The sequence below is a fragment of the Aquarana catesbeiana genome, linkage group LG04 (genome assembly GCF_042186555.1).
Source record: "Aquarana catesbeiana isolate 2022-GZ linkage group LG04, ASM4218655v1, whole genome shotgun sequence".
In the NCBI taxonomy this organism is placed as follows: Eukaryota; Metazoa; Chordata; class Amphibia; order Anura; family Ranidae; genus Aquarana; species Aquarana catesbeiana.
Genome location: NC_133327.1, coordinates 169,179,679 through 169,205,085, shown reverse-complemented (window position 1 = coordinate 169,205,085; position 25,407 = coordinate 169,179,679). Strand labels below are relative to the sequence as shown.

Here is a 25,407-nt window from a genome sequence, read left to right as displayed (position 1 = left end):
CAATAAAACCTTCAAAGATGACTCAACCGCGAAAATCCAAGTGGAAGGGATGCTACAGGGGGATGCCACTCCCACATCTTCTTCCCATTCTCTTCCTACCCTTCCCTCCCTACCCCTTCATTTCGCTTTCATTTCCCACTCCCCACCCACAAGCGGTCATATCCTTATAACACCCTTCCTTTCTTTTCCCCCCTATCATTCCCTCCCCCCCCCCCCATCAGGCCACCATTTCCCCTAATTGTCTGGTTTTATATCATAGCTCCCAACCGTCCCTGATTTGGAGGAACTGTCCCTTTTTTTGGAACAAAGTCCCTCTGTCCCTTCTTCTTCCTCATTTGTCCCTCATTTTGATCTAATAAATATGTTTGTAAAAAAATGCACAATTTATGTATCAAAAATTGTTTCTAAACTCTTGCATTTGTAAATTTCAAAAGCAGTATAAAGGAATAGTAGTGGCCAAAAAACACTTGTAGGTTTAACCAGTTTTTTTTTTTGTCTTAATTCTTCATGTAATGGGGTGTAACCGGGGTGTGCCTTTTGCCTACATACTGTTTGCTCATAGGTGTCCCACTTTACCATCTCAGAAAATTGGAAAATATATTATACTGAATGATTGTTGAATGCTGTTTTATTGTTTTGCACTATGGGGTTGATCTACTAAAGCCAATCAGGCTGTGTACTTTGCAAGTGCAATTGCTACACAGCTTAGTAAATGAATAGAAGCTGTGCTGACTTCCATCATCCAATCATGTGCAAGCAAAATGCTGTTTTTTTTAATTTTCCTTGCATGTGATTGGGTATTCTTTGCAAAGTGAAGCTTTGCCTCGTACACTAGGCTCTGGAGCAACTGCCCTTGCAGAGTGCAACTGCTCTTTGCAAAGTGCACAGTCTATTTGCCTTTAGTAAATCAACCCCTATGTGTGTTGGCAGGTTGTTATTGCCTCTAGCCTATAAATATGCTGTAACTGTAAACCTTATACACGGTGACCAGAATGCAGATTTTGTATTAATACCCTGTTCTGTATGCTCTTGATAAAAATTAAATTGAAAAGAAACATTCACTGCTAAAATTATCTTTTACACTTTTTTTTTTTATTGGGAACGGTGCTTCAAATCCTGATGTTTTCCTTTACATCATCAGGATGAGTTACTTCTTGTGTTAGAAGCACAACAACATTACAAGAGGGATTTCCCACTGAGAGAGAGCAGCATGAGCCAGAACAAGCTCTAAGGTCAACATCAGCACTTATCTGCCTTTGAGAACAGTGGAGCCTGGGGCTTCAGAAAAGAGCAATCACAAGAGGATAGTGGATATTCAGGCTCAGGAAAACAGTGCTGAATGCCTCTGCAGAACTGAAATGTCTGTACACAGCTTGAGACAAAGGACCAGAAAGGCACCTTACCTTGCCACCCAGGCTTGCACACTGGCTTTACATCCACTTTCACAATGACCTCTTCTGCTGCATGCTTCTGGCCGCAGTCATATGCTGTGACTTTAATCTCATACTGATGCTGCTTATCATAGCTCAGCTTCTCTGTGTTCCTGATGTTGCCTTGAAGATAAAAAGATCATATGCACCATGATTAGGAAGAAAGAACTTGTCTGAGTAAGCTACACTTCACATACAAGTAATGCTGTACAGAGTTTAACCACTTAAGCCCCAGAAGATTTGGCTGCTCAACGACCAGGACATTTTTTGAGATACGGCACTGCGTCGTTTTAACTGACAATTGCACGGTCGTGCAACGCAGTACCCAAACAAAATCTTTCCCACAAATAGAGCTTTCTTTTGGTGGTATTTGATCACCTCTGCGGTTTTTATGTCTTGCGCTATAAACAAAAGAAGAGTGACAACTTTGAAAAAAACACAATTATCTTTTACTTTTTGCTATAATAAATATCCCAAATTTAAAAAAAAAAAAATTTTTTACTCAGTTTAGGCCGATATGTATTCTTCTACATATTTTTGGTAAAAAAAAATTGCAAAAAGCGTATATTGATTGGTTTGCACAAAAGTTATAGCATCTACAAAATAGGGAATAGATTTATGGCATTTTTATTATTATTATTTTTTTTACTAGTAATGGCGATTTTTATCGGCACTGTGATATTACGGCAGACAAATTGAACACTTTTGACACATTTTTGGGACCACTGACAATTATACAGCGATTAGTGCTATAAAAATGCACTGGCAGGGAAGGGGTTAACACTAGGGGGCAATCAAGGGGTTAACTGTGTTCCCTAGTGTGTGTTCTAACTGTGAGGGGGTGGGACTGATAGGGGAGGAGAGAGACCAGTGTTCATGCTTAGTATGAACATATGATCTCTCTCCCCTGAGAGAACCGGGATCGCTCTGTCACGAGCGATCGTGGGTGCCCAGCGGTCATTGCTGTCCATCCATTGCTGAGATTCACACAGCTCTGTCACACACCGCAGCCCTGTCTGGCAGAGTAGAAGAACTGATTTTAATCTACTTTTTTTTTTTGAGCCTGTGACTGCTCAGTGAAAGGAGAAATAGCTGATCTAGGAGCTAATTTCTTTCCACATGCTCCTTGTTAGCACACAATCACTACAGAATAGCTAATTGGCTGCATGTTTTGAGTCTTCCTATCATACCTCTGCTGTCCAGAAACGCATAAACTGATAGAGGATAATACCAAGTCAAATCCAGGTACTTAATATAAAATCCTGTTTTTTTATTTTAACTATGTATAGTCCTTGTCCTTTAAAATATTTTTTATTAAAGCTGCTGTCTCCCTTCCATGTTTGTGGGCATTTCCCTTAGCCATCCGGGTGTTAAGGAGACACCCATCCATGCGCACTCCCATTTGGGACCTGAGCCGAGCTGTGGGTGTATAAAGACACACACAGCACCCAGCAAGTCATGTCCCTGCTCTCTCCTTTCAGCAATTGGACTGACAGCAGCAGGAGCCTATCACTTAGCTGTGCTTAATGTCTTCTATAGAAAAAGGAAGTTTGGGGAATGATACTGATCGAGCCTGGAGCTGGCAGCAGTGAAAAAAGACAGCTGGTAAGTGTTTGGGGAGAGAGAGGGGTACCAGGATTTTTTTAACCTTATTAGACATGTGCAGTTCATTTGATTCCAGATTAATACTCACAATGAAAATTTTTCATTCTTCGGAGATTCGGATATATCCGAATACCCAAATTACAGTATAAATGAAGTTTAAGAATGCTCTGAATAACGAAATTAAATTTGTCCGAATTTCCGAAATTCAAATTGAAATTCAAATCAAATTTTACATTGAATTCCATTTGAATTCAAACTGTAAACATATTTCTGAAATCAAAGACTGTGTGTGTTATTAGTACCATTTTAAACTAATGCTTCTTTTGTTAAGCCAAAGGTGATTTAAAGAGTCACTGTAAACATTTGATGAAGATTTTTCTTTTGCTTGTTCACCTTGCTGCATTCAAATCGAAAATATATAACATTTTCAATTTGACCTATTCAAAATTTATCAACTCCAAATAAAAAAAAATCTGTAAATTCGAAGAAAATTCGAAAGAAGATATAAAATGAATTCCGAATACGAATTCCGAATACGAATTCCAAATGCGAATTGAACGAATCAACCAAATTTAATGAAACAAAATAAGTAGATTAACGAATCTGAAATGCATTTTTTTCTTCATGTACATGTCTAAACCTTAATGCATTAAGGAAAAAAAAAAAAAAAAACCTTTAAACCTTTAGCACTACTTTAATGAAAAAAAAGCTGCGTTAATTTCTGTCATATACAGTATATCTTCCTAGAGTTCAACTTGAATTCCTTTTCAGCATATCATTACTTGAAAATGGAAACAAATGTGTTGGCTACTAGCATGCAGGAACCACATGCTATGTACCACTTGTTTAGGTGATTTCGTGATGGTACTACTTGATGTGTGAGTTAGCGCCCTCCCATAAATAGCCATAGGTCATTCTGTTACAGCGGCTTGCACACCAGAAGAATAAACTCTTTTCACCTGCCAGCGATAAATTGGAGAGGCACCGATAGGGATATGCTGGTTATTACAAGTAACACTAATGCCACCTAGTACTACTTGCACTTAGGTTTTTCAGTTTTAAGATGATATTTTCATCCAAAACAGACATTTAGGTGCCAATTATTAGAACCACCCACTGCTTTCTTTCTATGTGGGGCCTCACTGATTCTGCCACCTGCACCATACTGTAAAACAAATTAAGACTTTGTACTTGTGGGGTTCAGTTCGTGGTGGCCAAAGAAGATGGATGTAGGTGGGAACTCAATTGCTGAACCCAGAAACCATGAGTCCCCTAGGCATATGCAGTAAGATGCAAACCAGTGTGGCTGCAAACTGATACATTTCTATTTGCATTTTGGATGAAATTTCTGTAAAATTCCCATAACACGTGTTATATTTTTGGGATAATCTATTTCAAGAGATTATTAATAGATAATAATATAATTTCCATTTTATTATTACTAATTGCCAGGTTAGTTCATTTGATATATATATGTTTAGCATATTTTTAAAGATACAGTAAGTGCTCATTAATTGCAATATGTATTACTTTATACATTGCAATGATTAACTCTATAATAACATCTTATAACACTAAGAACTCGGCAGCCAATTTTAGTTATAATAATGGATTCATTCACCACCTAGACAGTGTTCAAGTCAGATAAATTGCACAGACTTAATAGCGTACAATGTAACACATCACAAAGAGCAATCTCTGGCACACTTTTGATCTATAACTGTCTGCTACTTCCACTCGTATAGCAAACTTTAAAATTAAGGAAATTCAAAGATCTCAATCATATATCTAGTAATAAGGGTGTCTTGAGTACTGAAATAAAAGCTAATCTTTTTTTCACTGATTGATGTTAGGAAACAGGATATTAACATGCAATGCAAGAGGATTCTTCAATAAAAAGCAACATAAAAAAGGATTTATTCTAAAAATGTGATCAAGGGATGCAGTAATGACTCTATGATGTAGAGCAAAACTGCAGTGCATATCACATATAAAGACAGAGAAGAAGAGAGTTGTTGGTTTTATGGAACTACAGTATGAGTTCCAAAAGTGCTGACACTTGTATTCCCACATAGGTTTATCTCTATCTCTCTCTCTCTCGCTCTCAGCTATGCCATGCCATATTGCCAAAAAGTTTGGAAAAGCTTTGATTGATTTCATACATTGTGGTCTAGCATATCCACTAACTACTCACTTTAACAGACCTTTGTTTTTGGCAATCCAGAATTCCATGCAGCACCTGCTGCACTTACATGCAAGAGCTCCAGCAGCTACTCTCAGAATCCTGTGACGGGGTAGGGTAGTTACTAAACATGAACTCTGTACAACCAATATATCAAATACATTCATTTCCTGGCCTTATGAACCTAGCAACCCCAGGCAGCCAGCCCAGGGCTAAACACGGGCTTAGGAAATCTGGACCTCTGGATTCAGGGCAGCTGCCTTATTTGTCTCTATGGTTAAAGCAAAACTGCAGACAGATGTGCTTTAAAGTTTGTTTTTTTGTTTGTTTTTACCCTTTAAAGCAAATCTGTCAATAGGTAAACATGAAAGCTTCTACTGCTGACTCCTTCTGATAATGCTGATAATGCTAGTTTAGTGATGACCCCCTTACTAAGGACTTCTGAGTTTTTTGATCTGCATATTTTTTTTAAAGTCAGTAATTCTCCTGCATATTACATTCCAAGCTAAGTGCCGATGAGTAAGTTCATTATCCTAGTTTCAGGAAAGAATACAATGACACTATTGGGTGACATTTTGTTTTATACTTAAACAATAGCTGACATACACTATATTGTCAAAGAAAAGTCCATAAAGACATGGATGAGCGAGTTTGGGTTGGAGGAACTGACTGGGCTGCACAGAGTCCTGACCTAAACCCAATAGAACATCTTTGGGATGAATTAGAGCGGAGACTGTGAGCCAGGCCTTCTTGTCCAACATCAGTGCCTGACCTCACAAATGCGCTTCTGGAAGAATGGACAAACCTTCCCTTTAGAAACACTCCTAAACCCTGTGGACAGCCTTCCCAGAAGAGTTGAAACTGTTATAGCTGCAAAGAATGGGCCAACTCAATATTGAGCCCTATGGACTAAGATTGGGATGCCATTAAAGTTCATGTGCGCGTAAAGGCAGGTGTCACAATTCTTTTGACAATATAGTGTATGTTGGCATTCAGACACGCCCATGTTTAAGGAGCTTGTTTTTTTTCTAATTTCTCTTGCATTATTGGTATTTTCTTCCACATTTACATGCTGACTAAGCTGTCAGCAAAACTGGCAGGGACAGGGTCTTGCAGAAATAATAGCACTGGCCAGCTTTTTCAAAAAGAAAATGTTTGGCCTACAGTCAAAAACGACCCCTCTTTTCCCCCAGCCTACCTAAACTGTGTAAAGTGCATGTAAAGGTAAAATGTTTTTGTTAGTATTGGATACAGGGGAAATCCATAATGTTATCATTATTACCAGGGCAAATGGTAAGGCTAAATCATCCAATGGAATGTTCCTCTGGCAGCTGTCTAAGGTGGATTTTTTTTTCTCTTTTTTTGGAAGGGGGGAGGCTATAATTTCCCTTTGTATTTTCAAGACAGGAAGTGAATGCAAATCTCCCAAGTGCCACATAAAAATAGTCTAACGTTGAAATTCTCATATTTACATATTCTTAACAAACAGTAAGAGCTATAAATCAAGGCCTAACTGGCCTCCGTAGTTGCAGGCACTGTGGTGTAATTCATCATCAAGATTCATAACAGAATTACAACAGAATCACTGAAGTCAATTAAGTAGTTTTTTTCAGCTCAGCTCACCCTGCTACTCCCTTCCAGATTACCTGTTCAGTGTTTACATTAGAGGTAAGTAGGCTGGAAAGCTGTTGAGTGACTGGCGGGAGGGGAGAGCAGAGAGTTCTACGCTGCCTAAAATAATAATTTGGTTACGTTAACTATTCAACCCTTTATAAATAACCATATAATGTTTCTTAGAGATGCTTGCTGACTGCTTTGTTGTTTTACTATCCTTTTGAAATGATTGCTTTTTGAATGATACCAAATCAAAAGACAAATAGTAGACAAAACTGAGATCTGTATTTACATTGATTGCGGGACATTTAGAAATATTTCATGCCTTGTAAAACTATGAAGCAGGTACATATATTGGCTTTTAATTCTTTCCCCATAGTGATATGCTCAGGAGTGCACAGATGTTTTCATCCTTATCTCGAAGACTCTGGCATATACACAATGTTTTCCTTGCGGAAAATTCAGAACCTCATTATAATTATAGTGCTACTTGGAAGCACATGTTAATTAAGAATACTTTTTAAAAGAAAATTGGAGACAAAACACAAAATTCCGTAATGAAAAGGCTAAGTAAGCAGCTATTTAGCTGTGGCTCCCTTTTGATTTTGTGCCTTGGATAAAAAGCTCATCATATGGTTTTGAGCCTGTAGCAGAAATACAGTATTGAACACACCTCTCTTCTAAATACCTTTTTGATTTCTACAAATAGAATTGCACTATATATCATATCTCTAAGACACTAAAGTAGCACAGGGGAAAGCAAAGTACAAAATGTTTTATTCCAGAGGTAAGAGGTAAAAGAGAATCAGTTGTGCAGCAGTTTTACATTTTATTTTACTTATTCAACACATTTTACAAGGTTTCGAGTAAATTCCAAACGCTGCCAAAAACTCTTAGTCATCTACAGTATATCTCCTGACAACAGAAATTCGCTAGAGAATATCATAGTAATTTGTCATTATAATGGAAGTAAAAATTATAGGGAAGTTAATAAAATAAGTTGTTTTGTATAATTTAGAATATTTGTTTTTTCATATGGCCTGAATAAAATAAGAAGACATTATGATTCAGGCATGTATTTGAATTAGGAGCTGATTTATAACAGATAGTACATTTCACTACTTGCTCTCTGCTATACTCTGCAAGGTTACTGCATCACACATAAAATGCAGGTTGCTGTGCGAAGCCTACAGTGTCCTATAGAGTTGTTTCTACTTAATTTAGCAAAAAATCTCAGGAGGAAAGCCCAGTCACATGACTGGACTTTCTTCCATTTTTTTTTTTAATAAATGAATTTCTATTAGTGGTGGTCTCCTGACTTCAGTGTCCTGAAGCCAGTGAAGTGATATGTACATTTGTAAAAAAAAAAAAAAAAAAAAAAAAAAGAGACTGTATTTGACATTGTTCTGCACATAGCACAATAAAAACATCATAGAAAAATATAAAATGACTTTGAAACACGCTTTTTTACTAAAGTGAGTTAGTTCAAGACACAAGCATATTGGTTGCAATCATTAAAATAATCGAAGAACCACCAGAAATGTCTGCCTTGTAGATCGTGAGAGGACAGAGATGAGTGATTCGGAAACCATAAAATATCAAGCATCAAAAGAGCACACTGGTATAGAGTTGCAATTCTTCTAAAAAACAATCCACTCACAAGTAAAATCCTTGCACAGTTATGCCTTGTACACACGCTCGGACATTGATCGGACATTCCGACAACAAAATCCATGGATTTTTTCCGACGGATGTTGGCTCAAACTTGTCTTGCATACACACGGTCACACAAAGTTATCGGAAAGTCCGATCATTCTGAATGCTGTGACGTAAAACACGTACGTCGGGACTATAAACGGGGCAATAGCCAATAGCTTTTGTCTCTTAATTTATTCAGAGCATGCGTGGCACTTTGTCCGTCGGATTTGTCTACACACGATCGGAATTTAAAGGATCGGATTTTGTTGTCGGAAAATTTTATAGTATGCTCTCAAACTTTGTGTGTCGGAAATTCCGATGGAAAAAGTCCGATGGAGCCCACACACGGTCGGAATTTCTGACAACAAGCTCCGATCGCACATATTCCGTCGGAAAGTCTGACCGTGTGTACAGGGCATAAGCATGTAGTTAAAGGCAACCAATAACCAGGAACATCCACTGTGGCCACCAGCTCCACTCCAGCTGGACACCCATACTGTTGTTCATAGTGGTAGTTGTAGGTTATTAATTGTTTCTGACTACATGTTTAATGTGTAAGGATTTTACTTGTGAGTGCATTACTTACATATGTTTTTCACAATAAGGACGAATTGCTACACTGTGCCAGTGCACTCTTGGTATGCACTCACCACTGGCACAGGACCAAGGAGGTAGAGGACCCATATAACATACATAATGTATCATAAATTACAGCCAGTGGGGTCCTAAAAGGGACCCCTGGAGTGAGAGAAATAGAAAATCTGGAGTTGGCCTTTAACTAAAATGATTATCTGTACAGTTCTGCAGAAGTCCCTTTTGTGTTTGCAGAGCAAAACACAGCAGCGTAATCCACAGGCACTATGGCCCAGTTTTCAACTACTAGCAATTTGAGGAGAACATGTAATGAGTCTCTATAATGATACCTTAAAAATTATACTAATAAAACATAACACCTGTGCTTTGTTCATATAGCTAAATGTAAGTAGAACTGGCAAATAAACTGAATCTTTCAGATCTTTAGGCATTGAAATACTATACCAAATTCATTCTGCAATTGCTATTCTATGAATTGAAGCCTATTTACAATTATTCTCTGTAGACAAGGCTTGACACACAAAACAGTATGCTCTGTTTTTACAATCTAGCTTCTGGCTATTTGTCAGTACAGCTCTTTGGCTGTATTTTTTTTGCTAATTATAAAAGATGCCTCTGGGTGGGGGGAGGTATTCAACCAATAGAACACACTCCTTCAATTGGTTATTGATATCACGGGAGGAGGTTATTGTCAGTGACATTCAGGGGTTCAGAGTATCTCAGGAACATTGGCTGTTTTGCTACCTGTATCGTTTCACACAATTCATTTACAAAGCTTGCTTCTACTATCCTTCCTCCAAAATGACCATATAACTTTGAGTAGAAAAGTCTCTAATGTACAAGTATTTTTAAAGTGCAACTCCAAACATTTATTTCTTTTACTCTTTAATAAAACAAAGAACCTGGCCTCTATGGTCACTTGGACAGGAAGTAAGAGAACATCTCTTATGAAGAAAAAGCAATAAAAACATGACAGACATTCTAAACCTTCTATGTTCTATCAAAAGCTAAGAAGAAATGTTTTGGTTGAAGTTCTACGTTAAGTCAACTTTCCCCCTTCCCTTTCCTTCTCCCTCATTCCACTTGGCTACACAAGCATTTTGTTATTGGGCCAAGTCTGCATCCTATATGTCTTGAAATCTGCATGATGATCAGGCAGTACTGACTGCAATACTTGAAATAGGAACTACTGAAACAGCCAAACTCTAATGTTAATAATAAACTATGATGTAGAACATTGTTCTCTTTCTGTCTAAGAATACACAGAGGTTGTATGTTTGTATAATTCCTATAAAATCATTGTGGCAGGCACAACCAGAACAGAGGCCTTTGGAGGGGACTGCAGGCAAGCCTCTTGCCTATGGGCCCTGGCATATGAGGGAGCTACAAGCATTTAGGAAGATATCCTTTTATATAATGCAAGAGGACATTATTACATTTAACAGTCAAGGAAGTCATGATGGTCTCTGCCAACCTGAACAGTAACAGTATGCATTCCCATTTACATATTGTTTCTGTCTGTTGGCTAATTTTGACCAACTTTTAGTGGTTCCTATGATGGGATTAGCCTTGTGTCAGCGCTACCTCGTTATCTATACCATTGTGTGATGTTTTGGGTAAATATTTGGTTTTATTGTTCATGTGGTGACCGACCTACTTTTCCATATTTTAAAAAGCCCGTATTTCTGTTTAAAGAGCAGTCATTCCTTTGATGTTTGCCTCAACACCTTGTCTGTGCACAATGATTGAGGTAACAGGGCTGGTATTAGCTCTCGATCTGCTGTAACAGTTTGGCAGATGGTAGGAGGCACTGTTTGTCGGAAGGAAGCATCTAATTTGGGTGCCCAAGCGGTTCCATCACAACCGTGACAAGAAATTTGATTTCTTTTCAAAAGATTTGTGCATGCAATGAATTTTTGCAGAGTCACAAAAAAAATGACAAACAGTACATTTGGTCCTACACAGTATTCTAAGCTGGTTTACAAATATCAACTTTGATGAAAATTAAAATTTGCATATAACTAGGGAGATGTACCCCATTGTGACCCACATGTGATAGTACTCAGCCATGATGACTGGTCTCTTAGACACCAAGCACTTCAAGTATTGATATTTAAGGCATGAAGCACTGCAATATTGATATCTGGAAGATTAGCATTCTCATAGGGCATACAGTGACACATTATTTAACATGGTGCGGTGCTTGTTAAACTCTGTAAATAAAAAAAAGTGAACTATGAAATCACAGCACACACAAATATATATGGGTACAGTAAATGGCCTCAATCCCTGAACCCCCTGGGGCACAAGGCTCCTAACAGGGGCAAGGCACTCTATGGTCTATATAAGCTGAAGCCAGGTGGACCCCACTTCTTAAGGACCTGTCAAAGCTGGTCCTCCAAGTACTTGGTAAGGGATCTCCCAAAGAGAGACCGCCAAATCTTCCCCAATATCAGGGCAAGCAGATAATCTGCACCATGCAAAATAAGAAAAATACAGCGCTGTCAGCAAAAATATTAAAACCTGTGAAAACGAATCACCAGTCTAAAGTATAAAAAATGAGCTGCAGTTAAAAATGCAAGATACTAACACTAAACAAGACCATATAACAAAAAAACTGCGCTATAAATGAAAACAAAAACGAATAAATGCAAAATTATTCCTCAAGTCCATATAAAAATTGAACTGATGTTAATTGTCCCTCAGTGGGAGATCACAATCTGACATAGATCTTCATCAAAAGCAGAGGTGACAACACACTTTAATCCACCGCAGAAGATAGTGTTAGGGATAGGACAGTCCTTCACCTTTAAAACCACTGCCTCTTACCAGCTCCCTTGATCTCTGGTCAGGAGATCGTATGTGCCTTTTAGCTTATAACCCAGCCACAGTCACAGGATAAAGTTCTAATACTCTTTTGATTTTCTCAGTTGGCCCACAGACAGCATCTCAATTATCAATCCTCAGACACATAAAAAGAAGAGGGCTCCCATAGTGTAAAACCGTAATATATTTTATTCATAAAAAAGTAATGCACTTACACACATCCAGATTAGTATGGCATCAAATGTATTGCGAGCCGGCCGGCTATCTCAGAAAACGAACGCCCGTAACATCCGGGACTGCGTGATAGTATTCTGGTGGCATCAGCACGCCACTCTCCCTACGCCGTTTCGTCAAACCTGACGTCGTCCAGGGGCACGGGTGGCCTGCTGATCACCACCTTATATGCTCATTTTTCCAGGAAAAGACCGCCCAGTCCTGAGGTCTGAGCAGTCCTGATGCGGATGCCGCCATATTGCAAATGGGCAAACGCCAGTGAACTGACTGACAGGGAAGCCGCTGATCTCAAATAACTTCCCTTAAATGAGAAAATACTCTGATTTTCAACAAATTGTTTATAAAATGTATATAAAATGTAAGAAATTGTTAAAAACTGAATCATATACACTACACTTTATATTGTTAAATAACCGGTAATAATTACATACAATCGGAATAGTGGCATCTAGTGGTCAAACTATATATGGCATGGCTTCTGACATATTTATGTCATTAGTCATATCATCAAATTAACTGAGGTTAAAATTAAAACCAAAGGATTTTATTTATTTATTTACCACACATGTGTGATACATAATCCACTACCATGCCTGTGTTCAAGGGAAGAAGAAAAAGAAAAACAAAAAAGGAAAAAGAAAAAAGGGGAAAAAAATCAAAAATCAAAACTGTATTAGACTATCCTAGGCCCACTGGACTATCAGAAAATTGGGAACTAGTCATAATAGTTCCATAGGCCAAAAAATGGGATACAACTGCACAAATATAGTATAACCTATACAGTATATGAATCATTCTTCAATATTAAAAGAAACAATCATATAAGAACTTTTTTATGTAAGAAAGAGCCCTGCCTAAATATTGAAACTAAAAAATGAGATCAAACATAAGTAAAGCCCCTCGCACCTACCCCCCAGGTGCTACAAGGAGCTCAGGACTGGTTCACACATATTTGACCTTAACTGTTATCAATGAAAGCATTAACATCTGTGTCTATGTTGAGGCCATAAGGGGTATAACAACGCACTCTATGGATCCACGCCATCTCCATCTTAGATAGCTCCCTAACTAAAGCTCCACCCCTCCAGTGGGCATTGTACTTGTCTATAGCTAGAAAAATTGTATTAGCCGGGTTACGATTGTGGACCATATCATAGTGTTTGGAGACTGAATGAAATTTGAAACCTGTTTTGATGTTGGTTATGTGCTCCCCCAAACGGGCCTGCATAGCGCGTTTGGTTCTGCCTATATATTGGAGCCCACATGGGCATTGGAGCAAATATACGACTCCAGTGGAGCTACATGTGATGAATGGTTCTATTTTGTGCTCATTGGAAGTGCTAGTTGAAATGAATGATAATGTCTTTTTATTTTTAATCAAGTTAAGTGTACAAATTTGGCACCTACGGCATTGGTGATAGCCTGAAAGGCCTTGGAAAAAAGATAATCTTTTCCCAGGAGGGTCCACTACATTGGGAGCAATAATGCTCCTCAATGAGGGTGCCCCCCTAAAAATTACCTGAGGTTTTTTGGGCAAGAAGGTATCCATAACTCCATCATTAGCCAACAGGTGCCAATGTTTACCTATAATCTTTTTGATTTGATAATGCTGAGTTGAATAAGCAGTGATGAAGGGAACAATAGGACTATCTCTCTTTTTCTTAAGGCCCATATCCAAAAATTTCCGATCTGTCCCGTTTAGCCACTTCCTCAATGATGGTCTCCAGAGGGTCTCTTTCGTAACCCTTTTCTAAAAACCTCTTTTTCAGGACATTCGCCTGGGTTCTATAATCTTCCACATTTGAGCAGTTACGTCTCATCCTGACAAACTGACTCATAGGTACTGACTTAAGCCAGCTGTCCTTATAGCAGCTGTCAAGAGGTATGAATGCATTTCGATCAGTCTGTTTAAAGTAAGTGATCGTTTTGAAGGAATCTGTTCCCTTACAAATAGTCAAGTCCAAGAAATTGATTTTTTTCCTGACTGGCTTCGTGGACAAACCTGATGCCCCTATCGTTTTTATTTATGAGAGAGAAAAATTTATCCAATTCCAGCAAAGATCCTTCCCAAAGGAGGAGGACGTCATCTATATACCTGGCCCAAAAGACCAAATATGGACTACGGTCCTTATAGATGACGTCCTCCTCCCACTTGGCCATGAAAAAGTTGGCTAAGCTAGGGGTGTACTTAGCACCCATAGCCACACCTCGTTGTTGGCGGTAATATCCTTGATTGAACCAAAAATAGTTGTGGTTTGCAGCAAAATCCAATAATTCCATGATATAGTCCTGTTGCTTCAATGGAATTTTGGAAAAAGCATTCAAAAAGTATTTAACAGCTGCAAGTCCCAAATGATGTGGAATTATAGTGTATAACGAGGTTACATCAGCTGTAACCAACCACATCTGACTATTGGGTTTCAACTGAGACAAAAGATGAATCACATGCTTTGTGTCCTTTACATAGGAAGGCATTTGTTGCACTAGAGGTTGCAAGAAGAAATCTATGTACTTGCCCACCCGGGATGTGACTGAGTCAATACCACTTACTATGGGTCGTCCCGGGGGGCAAGTCAAACTTTTATGGATCTTAGGCAAACAATACAATATCGGAACCCATGGAGCTCTAGGAACCAAAAAAGTTATCTCTTTCTCGTTAAGTATCCCTTCTTGGTATCCCTTTGTGACTAATTTTTCTAAATCACCTTTGTATTTAACCACTGGATTACCTGGTAAGGGGGTGTATGTATCTTGGTCACCTACAATGTTACACATTTCTTGTAAGTAGTCTTTCCTATCAAGGATTACTATCCCCCCCCTTTATCCGTGGGCTGAATAACAATCCCCTTGTTATTACAAAGGGAATCTAATCCTTCTCTCAGTGTGCTATCCATCCTGTGATTGACTACTTTGATGGAATCTAAATCCCTGAGAACCACATCTCTAAACACCCTTAATGAAGGTGCCAGAGTAGCTGGAGGATTAAAAGTGGAAGCATTGGCTAATCCAATATGTTGATATTCCTGTTGGACAGGTTGCCTTGGTCCCGCTGGAATATTAGCAAAATGTCTTTTAATATTGATCCTTCGGACGTACTTATGGACGTCCATGTATGTCTGAAATTTGTTTAATTTTTGGGGGGTGCAAATTTCAGACCTTTATTCAATAATGCTAATTCCGATTGAGTCAGAACCTGAGTACTAAGATTGAAAATACCATCAGCCCTTATACTCTTTTCTTTTTTGGATCGTGCTCTCCTCCCCCCTCTTGTTCCTCTTTGTTTTCTACTGGCCTTTTTTGTCCCTGATTCGAAATTAAACAAATTTCAGACATACATGGACGTCCATAAGTACGTCCGAAGGATCAATATTAAAAGACATTTTGCTAATATTCCAGCGGAACCAAGGCAACCTGTCCAACAGGAATATCAACATACTGGATTAGCCAATGCTTCCACTTTTAATCCTCCAGGTACTCTGGCACCTTCATTAAGGGTGTTTAGAGATGTGGTTCTCAGGGATTTAGATTCCATCAAAGTAGTCAATCACAGGATGGATAGAACACTGAGAGAAGGATTAGATTCCCTTTGTAATAACAAGGGGATTGTTATTCGGCCCGCGGATAAAGGGGGGGATAGTAATCCTTAATAGGAAAGACTACTTACAAGAAATGTGTAACATTGTAGGTGACCAAGATACATACACCCCCTTACCAGGTAATCCAGTGGTTAAATACAAAGGTGATTTGGAAAAATTAGTCACAAAGGGATACCAAGAAGGGATACTTAACGAGAAAGACAAAACTTTTTTGGTTCCTAGAGCTCCACGGGTTCCGATATTGTATTGTTTGCCTAAGATCCATAAAAGTTTGACTTGGCCCCCGGGACGACCCATAGTAAGTGGTATTGACTCAGTCACGTCCCGGGTGGGCAAGTACATAGATTTCTTCTTGCAACCTCTACTGCAACAAATGCCTTCTTATGTAAAGGACACAAAGCATGTGATTCATCTTTTATCTCAGTTGAAACCCAATAGTCAGATGTGGTTGGTTACAGCTGATGTAACCTCGTTATACACTATAATTCCACATCATCTGGGAGTTGCAGCTGTTAAATACTTTTTGAATGCTTTTTCCAAATTCCATTGTAGCAACAGGACTATATCATGGAGTTATTGGATTTTGCTGCGAACCACAACTATTTTTGGTTCAATCAAGGATATTACCGCCAACAACGAGGTGTGGCTATGGGTGCTAAGTACACCCCTAGCTTAGCCAACCTTTTCATGGCCAAGTGGGAGGAGGACGTCATCTATAAGGACCGTAGTTCATATTTGGTCTTTTGGGCCAGGTATATAGATGACGTCCTCCTCCTTTGGGAAGGATCTTTGCCGGAATTGGATGAATTTTTCTCTCTCATAAATAAAAATGATAGGGGCATCAGGTTTGTCCATGAAGCCAGTCAGGAAAAAATCAATTTCTTGGACTTGACTATTTGTAAGGGAACAGATTCCTTCAAAACGATCACTTACTTTAAACAGACTGATCGAAATGCATTCATACTTCTTGACAGCTGCCATAAGGACAGCTGGCTTAAGTCAGTACCTATGAGTCAGTTTGTCAGGATGAGATGTAACTGCTCAAATGTGGAAGATTATAGAACCCAGGCGAATGTCCTGAAAAAGAGGTTTTTAGTGAAGGGTTACAAAAGAGACCCTCTGGAGACCATCATTGAGGAAGTGGCTAAACGGGACAGATCGGAAATTTTTGGATATGGGCCTTAAGAAAAAGAGAGATAGTCCTATTGTTCCCTTCATCACTGCTTATTCAACTCAGCATTATCAAATCAAAAAGATTATAGGTAAACATTGACACCTGTTGGCTAATGATGGAGTTATGGATACCTTCTTGCCCAAAAAACCTCAGGTAATTTTTAGGGGGGCACCCTCATTGAGGAGCATTATTGCTCCCAATGTAGTGGACCCTCCTGGGAAAAGATTATCTTTTTTCCAAGGCCTTTCAGGCTATCACCAATGCCGTAGGTGCCAAATTTGTACACTTAACTTGATTAAAAATAAAAAGACATTATCATTCATTTCAACTAGCACTTCCAATGAGCACAAAATAGAACCATTCATCACATGTAGCTCCACTGGAGTCGTATATTTGCTCCAATGCCCATGTGGGCTCCAATATATAGGCAGAACCAAACGCGCTATGCAGGTCCGTTTGGGGGAGCACATAACCAACATCAAAACAGGTTTCAAATTTCATTCAGTCTCCAAACACTATGATATGGTCCACAATCGTAACCCGGCTAATACAATTTTTCTAGCTATAGACAAGTACAATGCCCACTGGAGGGGTGGATCTTTAGTTAGGGAGCTATCTAAGATGAAGATGGCGTGGATCCATAGAGTGCGTTGTTATACCCCTTATGGTCTCACCATAGACACAGATGTTAATGCTTTCATTGATAACAGTTAAGGTCAAATATGTGTGAACCAGTCCTGAGCTCCTTGTAGCACCTTGGGGGGGTAGGTGCGAGGGGCTTTACTTATGTTTGATCTCATTTTTTAGTTTTAATATTTAGAGAGGGCTCTTTTTTACATAAAAAAGTTCTTATATGATTGTTTCTTTTAATATTGAAGAATGATTCATATACTGTATAGGTCATACTATATTTGTGCAGTTGTATCCCATTTTTTGGCCTATGGAACTTTTATGACTAGTTCCCAATTTTCTGATAGTCCAGTGGGCCTAGGATAGTCTAATACAGTTTTGATTTTTGATTTTTTTCCCCTTTTTTCTTTTTTCGTTTTTCTTTTTCTTCTTCCCTTGAACACAGGCATGGTAGTGGATTATGTATCACACATGTGTGGTAAATAAATAAATAAAATCCTTTGGTTTTAATTTTAACCTCAGTTAATTTGATGATATGACTAATGACATAAATATGTCAGAAGCCATGCCATATATAGTTTGACCACTAGATGCCACTATTCCGATTGTATGTAATTATTACCGGTTATTTAACAATATAAAGTGTAGTGTATATGATTCAGTTTTGAACAATTTCCTACATTTTATATACATTTTATAAACAATTTGTTGAAAATCAGAGTATTTTCTCATTTAAGGGAAGTTATTTGAGATCAGCGGCTTCCCTGTCAGTCAGTTCACTGGCGTTTGCCCATTTGCAATATGGCGGCATCCGCATCAGGACTGCTCGGACCTCAGGACTGGGTGGTCTTTTCCTGGAAAAATGAGCATATAAGGTGGTGATCAGCACGCCACCCGTGCCCCTGGACGACGTCAGGTTTGACGAAACGGTGTAGGGAGAGTGGCGTGCTGATGCCACCAGAATACTATCACGCAGTCCCGGATGTTACGGGCGTTCGTTTTCTGAGATAGCCGGCCGGCTCGCAATACATTTGATGCCATACTAATCTGGATGTGTGTAAGTGCATTACTTTTTTATGAATAAAATATATTACGGTTTTACACTATGGGAGCCCTCTTCTTTTTATGTGTCTGAGGATTGATAATTGAGATGCTGTCTGTGGGCCAACTGAGAAAATCAAAAGAGGATTAGAGCTTTATCCTGTGACTGTGGCTGGGTTATAAGCTAAAAGGCACATACGATCTCCTGACCAGAGATCAAGGGAGCTGGTAAGAGGCAGTGGTTTTAAAGGTGAAGGACTGTCCTATCCCTAACACTATCTTCTGCGGTGGATTAAAGTGTGTTGTCACCTCTGCTTTTGATGAAGATCTATGTCAGATTGTGATCTCCCACTGAGGGACAATTAACATCAGTTCAATTTTTATATGGACTTGAGGAATAATTTTGCATTCATTCTTTTTGTTTTCATTTATAGCGCAGTTTTTTTCTGTTATAAGATAATCTGCACCGTCAGTGTCTCTGCAGAAAAAGTGTTTTCTGGAACCCCTGGCTCCTTGCACCTCCTAGCCCCCGGCCAGATTAAAGCTGCCTCTATCCTACCAAAAATAAATTAGAACTTAGGGAGAGTCCTGCCTTTAACTGGGGCTAAGTCTGCTGCACTATGCCAGAACCAACCTGGGAGGAAAAGGATCCCTCCCACCATACCCCCCCCCCCATTACATCAGAAATTACTAACTGGCAGGCCCACACAACATGGGGAACCAGCATTCTGTTCCCAAAAACTTTAAAGAACAAATACTATACTTGATCTTAGCCAAAAGGGGTATTATACAGTAAAACACTTGAGGGCACATGCTATTCATATGTGATGACACATGCATTTTGTGACCCTATGACAGGCTTGCTTTAAATAGTCTACTCACAGGTGATATTCCAGTACTGATTATGTACAAGCAGAATAAATCACCTTCTTTTTCTGGGGAATTCTAGCAGGGATCCATTTTGGGTGGTCTGATTCTTTACAGTTCAGTGAAAACCATACCTTTCTGATAATTCAATGATAAACATGAAGAAAAAATGCTTTACAAGCAGTACTTCTTTGTGAAAGATCAGTACAACTATGTTGGTATGTATGATTTTTCCAAAGTCAGCAAGGTCTTGAGTTGGATTAAAGTAGGTCAATGTTATGTTTTTAACTCCTATTACCATGCTCAGTTTTTTTTTAGTTTGTTAATTTCTTGTTAAAATAAATGTGATTCAGGTGCTGCATACTGCCTAGGGTTACAACAAGAACATTATATATGCTGCATATGTATGAGACTAATTTGCATATAATTAGTCTGATAGAAATAAGGAAGCACTAATTTGCATTAAGACTTGCCGTAGACACATTGGCCTTCTAGTCAAATGCTTGTTCCAAACCATATTAAGCACTAACACTAATAAAAGACACCTGCTACACATTTCAATGTGGGAAATGGTCTACTATTCTTGTTCAACCTGGGGAATCTTGTATATGAGTGCACAGAAAGGCTTATAAGAGAACCAATAAACCTTAAATAAAACCATCATTACCAACAATTTTAAAAAGTTACAAAGAATGTCATTATGTTAAACCACAAAGCTCCTGATTCACTCCCTGGTTATCTCTCGCCTCAACTACTGCAACTTCCTCCTCATTGGCTTACCTTTAAATAGACTATCCCCCTTCAGTCCATCGTGAATACTGTTGCCAGTCTCATCCACCTTACAAACCCCTCAGTGTCTGCTACCCCTCTCTGCCAATCGCTCTATTGGCTACCACTCACCCAACGAATTAAATGCAAAATACAAACAATAAGTTACAAAGCCATCCACAACTCTACCCCCAGCTACATCACTAGCCTGGTCTCAAAATACCAACCTAATCGCCCTCTCTGTTCCTCCCAAGACCTCCTGCTCTCTAGCTCCCTCATCACCTCCTCCTATATCCGCCTCCAGGACTTCTCCCGAGCCTTGCCCATCCTCTGGAATTCCCTACCCCAATCTGTCAGACTGTCTTCAAATTTATCCACTTTTAGGCAATCCCTGAAAACTTTCCTCTTCAGAGAAGCCTATCCTGCCTCCATCTAACAACTGCACTATTTTCTCCATTAGCTCATCCCCCACAGCTATTACCCTTTTGTATAACTTGACCCTCCCTCCTAGAGCTCTCTGATTCCTCCTGTATTGAATTGTATTGTAATTGTACTGTCTGCCCTAATGTTGTAAAGCACTGCGTAAACTGTCGGCGCTATATAAATCCTGTATAATAATAATAATAATATTAAAGCAGTGTATATGAGCTTATCAAGCACTAAAGTGTCTAAAAGGTCTGTGAACTGAAATGTATCTAATAATATATACATACAATTGTAAAATATATTCATATTGCATTCCATAATTCCTCTTTAATATATATTGTTTTTATTTTTAAATCCAACAAATGACATTACTCCTAGTGATATATTAACATTATATGACTCAATCATACTTCTTCAATGCATCTCTAAACCCTCCATTTATTACTAGTTGCTATAGAGCGAGGAAGTGCAAAAAATGTTGCAAGGTTCTTTTGACTTGGTGACCACTGCCACCCTTTTTATTTGTCCTGGGACTGCTTTTATGTTGCAGAAGTTATGCAGGATTCCTAAATATCACTGTGCAATCCAACATGCATCTGAGTTGCATTCAGTGATCAGCACTCAATAACAAAACTGGTCTGATACACTCTTCCTCTGCAATCCAAGTTTGCAGTGATGAGGGGTGTGGATGTTACTCAGTCATCCAAGCAAAGGGCATTGCTATGCAGCGACAGAATGCAGCATTTCGAGTCTTGCCTTATTTCTCATAATTTTTTCATAATTGTCAACTCAGTGGACACTCTTCCCAATTTGTGCAAAACACATCTGAAAAATCAGCTGAACTTTTTTTTATTATTATTATGCAATCCATAGACCAAATATAACAAAAAAATTGTTAATGAAGTTATTTTTATTGCCAATGCATTTTTAATATATTTGCAATGCTTTGTGCCAGAATCATAATCTTAGTGCCAATTTAAATAGTATAATTACAGAATAAATTATCCTGTTTAAAACTACATTAAAATTATGATTCTGGAACAAAGCATTACAAATGTCTAATGCCCCGTACACACGGTCGGATTTTCCGATGGAAAATGTGTGATAGGACCTTGTTGTCGGAAATTCCGACCGTGTGTGGGCTCCATCACACATTTTCCATCGGATTTTCCGACACACAAAGTTTGAGAGCAGGATATAAAATTTTCCGACAACAAAATCCGTTGTCGGAAATTCTGATCGTGTTTACACAAATCCGACGGACAAAGTGCCACGCATGCTCAGAATAAATAAAGAGATGAAAGCTATTGGCCACTGCCCCGTTTATAGTCCCGACGTATGTGTTTTACGTCTCTGTGTTTAGAACGATCAGATTTTCCGACAACTTTGTGTGACCGTGTGTATGCAAGACAAGTTTGAGCCAACATCCGTCGGAAAAAATCCATGGATTTTGTTGTTGGAATGTCCGAACAAAGTCCGACCGTGTGTACGGGGCATTAAAGTGTCGAAATAAACAACACAAAGTCACCAGACACTCGGGATCCTGGTGCAGGTTACTTACCTTGTCCCCAGGATCCTGCGATGTCCCCCTGCGGTGTCTGCAGGCTCCGTCCTCTGCCCGAAGCCTCTCTGTGCCAGGCTCCGTTCCCTGCGAGCGTGGCGACGCACGGGGGCGGAGTCTGGTGGCAAATTCAAAAATGTAAAAATCATAACAAATACATAACAAATACAGTACTGTAATCTTACAGATTACAGTACTGTATGAAATCATTTCACTTCCTTTTTGTCCCCAGTGCTTTAAGCCCATGCCCTGCATGCAGTTTTATATTATATATACTGTTCTTTCTGCCTGGAAACTTGAGATTGCCCATAGCAACCAAAAAGTGTCCCTTTACGTCAAAAGTGTCTTTAGACCAGCTAGAAAACAATGATAGTAAATTAGAACACTTGTAGAATTAAGCGATAGTGAATCGTGGGGAAATTTATTTTATTATTATTATATTATTATTTTTTAAAATTATTTATATTTATTTATTATATTATAATTTATGACTTTGTGTTTCAAACTTCATCATACCCGGGATATCTACTAGACTCTTGGTGAACAGATCTAAGTGTGTTATTGCTAAGTAGGGATGAGCTTCGAGTTCGAGTCTAACTCATGTTCAACTCGAACATCGGTGGTTCGCCAGTTCGCCGAACAGTGAACAATTTGGGCAAATTCGAATGCCGTGAAACACCCTTTAAAAGTCAATGGGAGAAATCAAAAGTGCTAATTTTAAAGGCTTATATGCATGGTATCTTCATAAAAAGTGTTTGGGGACCTGGTCCTGCCCCAGGGGACATGGATCAATGCAAAAAAAAAGTTTTAAAAACGGCCATTTTTTCGGGAGCAGTGATTTTAATAATGCTTAAAGTGAAACAATAAAAGTGTAATATCCCTTTAAATTTCATACCTGGGGGGTGTCTATAGTATGCATGTAAAGGGGCGCATGTTTCCCGTGTTTAGAACAGTCTGACAGCAAAATGACATTTCAAAGGAAAAAAAGTCATTTAAAACTACTCGCGGCAATTAATGAATTGCCGTTCAGGTCTGGTATGGATATTAAGGGGAACCCCGGCCAAATTTTTTTTTTAAAATGGCGTGGGGTCCCCCCAAAAATCCATACCAGACCCTTATCCGAGCACAGAACCTGGCAGGCTGCAGGAAAAGAGGGGGGGACGAGAGAGCGCCCCCCCTCCTGAACCATACCAGGCCACATGCCCTCAACATTGGGAGGGTGCTTTGGGGTAACCCCCCAAAATACCTTGTCCCCATGTTGATGGGGACAAGGGCCTCATCCCCACAACCCTTGCCCGGTGGTTGTGGGAGTCTGCGGGTGGGGGGCTTATCGGAATCTGGAAGCCCCCTTTAACAAGGGGACCCCCAGATCCCGGCCCTCACCCCTGTGTGAAATGGTAAGGGGGTACAAAAGTACCCCTACCATTTCACAAAAAAACTGTCAAAAATGTTAAAAATGACAAGAGACAGTTTTTGACAATTACTTTATTTAAATGCTTCATTTTCTTCTATCTTCTATCTTCCTTCGGTTTCTTCCTCCATCTTCTTCTTCTTCTGGTTCTTCTGGTTCTTCCTCCGGTGTTCTTGTCCGGCATCTTCTTCCGCGGCGTCTTCTTATCTTCTTCTCCACGGCCTGCTCCGCATCCATGATGGCATGAAGGGAGGCTCCTGCTGTGTGACGCTTCTCTCTTCATCTTTTTCTCTTCATATTTTTCTCTTCATCTTCTTCTCTTCATCTTTTTGTCTTCACCCCACCCCCCATTATTTAAGAACCGTCAGAAGAGGAGAAGCATCTCACACAGCGGGAGCCTCCCTCCATGCCATCATGGATGCGGAGCGGCCTGAGGAGAAGAAGATAAGAAGACGCCGCGGAGGAAGATGCCAGATGAGAACACTGGAGGAAGAACCAGAAGAACCAGAAGAAGAAGAAGATGGAGGAAGAAACCGAAGGAAGATAGAAGATAGAAGAAAGAAGATAGAAGACAGAAGAAAGAAGAAGCATTTGGGGGGCAGGAGGCAGAGCCTAGCGGAGCAGACATGCATTGTTAGAGCTCCACACCGCTGAGGAGAGAAGAGAAGGACAAAGCGGAGCCTGCAGGCTCAAAAGGTATCCATTTGAACTTTTTTGCCCCAGGGAACAAACTGTGAAAGTTTGGGCAGAAAATATGGTACTGGGAGGAAACCGTGGCAGAAATAAAAATCACCTCACAAAGAGCTCACAGGCACTCACTGCAGCTGAAGCAGCTCCAGTCACCTCACAATATACAGCACCAGGGCGCTCTCACAGACAGAAAATGTCACAGCAAGACTCTCCATTTGAGTCAGATACAGAACAAATCCTCTCACAAACTTCTCCACAAGCCTCCTCAGCATTCCCAGTAATATTATTACAATTTGAAAAGATGCTTCATAAGGCTTTAAAACAAACCTCAGACCAAATAACAAAAAGCCTAACCAAAGAAATAAGAGAGCTGGGAAACCGCACCGCAGCCTTAGAAATAAAAATGGATGAAATTGAAATTACAACCCAAGAAAATATAACAGAATTGGAACAATTAAAAAAAGAGAATTTAATACTTCAAACTAGGCTCGAAGATTACGAAAATAGAGCCAGACATTCAAACTTGCGCATAAGGGGAATACCTGAAACTGTGACAGACCTGCAATCTACTATTACTGCTCTATTACAAGAACTAAAGCCAGATATCCCTATTGAACGTTTAGAACTGGACAGAGTACACAGAGCCCTCACAGCCAAAAAGAAAGATGGACCCCCACGTGATATAATCACAAAATTTCATTATTACAGAACGAAAGAACAAATACTAATTGCTGCAAGAGAAAAAAAGGAACTTAATTTTCAAGGACACAATTATCAAATTTTTGCTGACCTATCCCAACTTACTATTACTAAAAGACGATCCATGAAACCCCAACTAATGGAACTGCAACACCACAACATTATGTATCAATGGGGCTTCCCCTTTTCAGTCAGATTTAACTACCAAGGTACAATTTACAGAAGCAGATCAGCAGATGAACTACAACAAACCCTTTTAAAATTAAATCTGACAGAACCCACAAGCAGCAACACTCCCACACGCAGAAGAATGGCATCATCTTCACCTTCAGGCAGCACCCAGAAAATTTCAGAACAAAAT

At 39.3% G+C, this 25,407-nt stretch overlaps 1 protein-coding gene across 1 annotated transcript in view; it reads right to left on the bottom strand.

Moving 5' to 3' along the window:
- Positions 1 to 25,407, bottom strand: part of CLSTN2 (calsyntenin 2) — a 1,488,165-nt gene that overhangs the window by 458,108 nt on the left and 1,004,650 nt on the right. The window contains exon 5 of the mRNA XM_073625925.1: positions 1,404 to 1,553. Coding sequence (XP_073482026.1) covers positions 1,404 to 1,553 — 150 coding nt within the window. The remainder of the gene's footprint in view (positions 1 to 1,403; positions 1,554 to 25,407) is intronic.